This window comes from Nymphaea colorata, chromosome 5 (assembly GCF_008831285.2).
Source record: "Nymphaea colorata isolate Beijing-Zhang1983 chromosome 5, ASM883128v2, whole genome shotgun sequence".
Classification (NCBI taxonomy): domain Eukaryota; kingdom Viridiplantae; phylum Streptophyta; class Magnoliopsida; order Nymphaeales; family Nymphaeaceae; genus Nymphaea; species Nymphaea colorata.
This window is the reverse complement of record NC_045142.1, coordinates 5,614,716-5,618,011: the sequence shown is the minus strand read 5'-3', so window position 1 is coordinate 5,618,011 and position 3,296 is coordinate 5,614,716. Positions and strand designations below refer to the sequence as shown.

The following is a 3,296-nucleotide window of genomic DNA, read 5'->3' as shown; positions in this document are numbered from 1 at the left end:
ATCTATATATTTGACATGTATCCAAACACAATAAATGGAAATAAGTGCGAAATTTAAAGAGACGCTACGAATTTTTTTGTCTGTTTTGAAAATTTAATAAGTCAATATCGCCACGCTAGTGATCCCAAGAAATATTTGAACACCATCTCCTTCACATTCCCCAAAAGTGTAGTGTACCTCTGCCGTCATACTGTTTAACCTGTTCATCTTGTTCTTCAGCATATATGCAAATAAAATCATAATATTTTTAGGCCCATGAGAATAAAACTTGGAACAAATCTGTTTTGTAAGAGAAGTTGATTGGCAATAGTTTGTTTTTGGTATATGGCAATTCAAATAGTTAATTGAAGAACTATATTTAGCGTGTTTATCAATGTTAAGTACATTGATGTCACTTAATTTAGGAAATTGATTTGATTTGGTGTATAATATCCCCAAGGAGCCGTCATGTGTGTGCATGTGTGTGTGATAGAGAAGAAAATAAATTAGACGAATCTAACAATCAAACAGCTGGAATGTTGGATGCTATCAAAACTAAGTTTGATGTAATCCAAATGCTCGCCATTTTAATTTCTTATACTTTTTTCACTTCATAGCACTTTATGAATTTTGATTAAGATATATATATATATATATATTATAACCAAGTGTTGTTAGAGGAATTTTTTATTTTTTCCTCGCTAAGAATCCCAAAAAACATTGGTAAAACCTTAACAAATCTGACCAAACAAAAATAGTTGCTAGTGCATTTATTACAACAATTTTTGGCAATGGAAAATAAAAAATTTTATTTCTTAGCATGATCATATATATATATATATATATATATATATATATATGGGGCTGAATTCCTTGTTGGGTTAGAATGATGCCGTCAGCATCAACCAATTATTTACTACTCAAGTGAATGCAGTATCGAGAGAGAGAGAGAGAGAGAGAGAGAGAGGAGGGAGAGAGTGATCACTTAGTCGAGCAAGCAACCTCATCAAGCCACCAAGGCAAAAACTTCACAAGTCTCTCTCTCTCTTCTCTCTGTCTGTGCAAAAACCTCATACAAAAACGTAGGCGTCATAAATTTTTGTTTTCCAATTTCTTCTTCTGATAACAAATGCCAGAATCCCTCCCCCTCTCTTTCTCTCTCAACATTAAATGATCTTCTGCAGTAAATAGAAGCTCCCTTCCTCCTCCCTTTTCCTTATTTTAAGCCTCCCTCTCCCCCTACTGCTCCTCACAGTCGCTTTAACCATCCGTTCTGTCTCCCTGCCGATCGTCTTCCTTCCTCCACGCTCCAAATCACACAATTCCCTTCTCTTCCTCCCTCTCCCACCACCACCATTGTTCACAGCACCATTACTGGCAGAGAGAAAGAGAAAGAGAGAGAGAGAGAGAGAATGCCTCAGCCGATGTCTACCAGGTGGTGCCCAACACCACAGCAGCTGATGATCTTGGAAGACATGTACAGAGCAGGCATACGCACTCCTAAAGCGTCGCAAATTCAGCAGATAACCGCTCACCTCTCCTTCTACGGCAAGATCGAGGGCAAGAACGTGTTCTACTGGTTCCAGAACCACAAGGCCAGAGAGAGGCAGAAGCTCAGAAAGAGAATGATGAAGGAGCTCCAGCACCAGTATCTCCTCGACAGAGCAAGAGACGGCGCCGCAGGCCTTCACATGCAGCCCCACCAGTATTTCTTTCACCACCAACAAGTACTTCCTCTCTCTTTCTCTCTCTCGCTCTCTCTCTATCTCTCTTTCGCTGGCTCAGTCTCTCATTCCATAATTCTGGGTCGTTCTGCAGGAAGGTAGCAGAGCAATGAACTTCATGTGCAAGGTGGCAACTCCTGAGGTTGAGGAGATGAGGAATCCTGCCGCCGCAGCCGCAGCCGGCGGAGCTGGCGGGATCCACGAGTGGGTGATGCTGGAGCTGAGCCCTCCCAGTTGCTGCCGGCCATTGCAGACCTTGGAGCTCTTCCCCGTCACCAGCACCGGTCTGAAAGACGAGAAGACGGCCACCAACAGCCCCACCAGCACCACCACGGAATGCTCTTCTTCCAAAACCGATGAATGAAACATGTCCTCATCACAACTCTCCACCTCCGCTCTATCTCTTTACGGATACTTCTCCTGTCCTCGTGACTAGAACCGCCTCGCCGTTTTCACTGCTCCCCACAACACCATGAAGATCTCTGTATCTTTCATGTTCTTTTCCTTTTTCTCTCTTTTTTTCTTTTCTCTCTCTGTGTGAGAATGTGAAAACGCTGTCCTTCTCAGTAATTCTATATGACATATAAATATATATTAAATATCTTTGTATCGTCAAAATGTCCAATCAAATGATGGGATAGTCAAAAAAAGAAAAAAAGAAGGATGTGATCCACGTAGCGAAGAACAGGTCATCATGCTTCATGCAAAGTTGAGAATAATTCTTTAAACGCTCAAAGATTGAAACAAGCAGCCTGTGGATTCAAGTTTAGGGCTGATGCAATCTTTAGTATATTATCGATCGGTTCTAGGAGGAGACGTGAGAGAGAGCGAGAGGGAGAGGAAGTGTTGTTAAATGTTATACTTTAGAGCGAGAAACTTGGAATAGTGAAGCCAAAATTCCAGTACCATAGAGTCAACCGGTTAAGTTGGCAGTCTGCATAAACTTTGCAGGGGCGGCTATTGAAGAGAGAGAAAAAGAGAGAGAGAGAGAGATGAATGTGTATTATATCATAGAAGGAAGGGGAACAGTAGCGGAAAATTCTGTTCTGTGGGACTGGTACTGTCTCCCCGTGCCGATCTTGGACATGCAATTAAGGGGGAAGGTTGAGGAACTGTACACCGACCAGGTCCCCCTCCTGCTGATTGATCTTTTTACTTTTCCTAGAGAGAGAGAGAGATCTAGAGAGAGAAAGAAAGAGGGGGAGAGAGAAAAGTGTCGCTGCTGCTGATCTCATTGATAAGCTTCACGTGCACCCTATGAGTTATGCATCGGAATCTCTCTCTCTCTCTCTCTCTTGTTTACATCATCATGTTACGTACGTTGATGAAATTACACTTCTGTCGTGGTAGATTAACTTAAGATATGCTTTCATTCCCAACTATGGGTCCAAGGAAATCTTATCTGCAAGAATTTGACAACTTATTCTTCTTTTATATATATATATAACCATTATTTATGGCTTTGTGGCTTGTTTACTTGGATCTCAACGGGTTTTTGACATCCAGTTGTATAAATAAACTAGCAGTGCCCAATTCAAGAGGTCTGATTGCATGAAGAGGATTTTATGACGATTTTAGAGAACTGATTTTAGA

The 3,296-nt window shown here is 41.4% G+C and overlaps 1 protein-coding gene across 1 annotated transcript; it reads left to right on the top strand.

Moving 5' to 3' along the window:
• The first annotated feature begins 1,227 nt into the window (after window positions 1-1,227).
• Window positions 1,228-2,321, top strand: LOC116254957 (WUSCHEL-related homeobox 3-like). Its single transcript, XM_031630636.2, has 2 exons — window positions 1,228-1,706; window positions 1,798-2,321. The coding sequence occupies exons 1-2, from the start codon at window positions 1,392-1,394 to the stop codon at window positions 2,065-2,067; spliced, it is 585 nt and encodes a 194-aa protein (XP_031486496.1). The 5' UTR covers window positions 1,228-1,391; the 3' UTR covers window positions 2,068-2,321.
• Window positions 2,322-3,296: the final 975 nt, after the last annotated feature.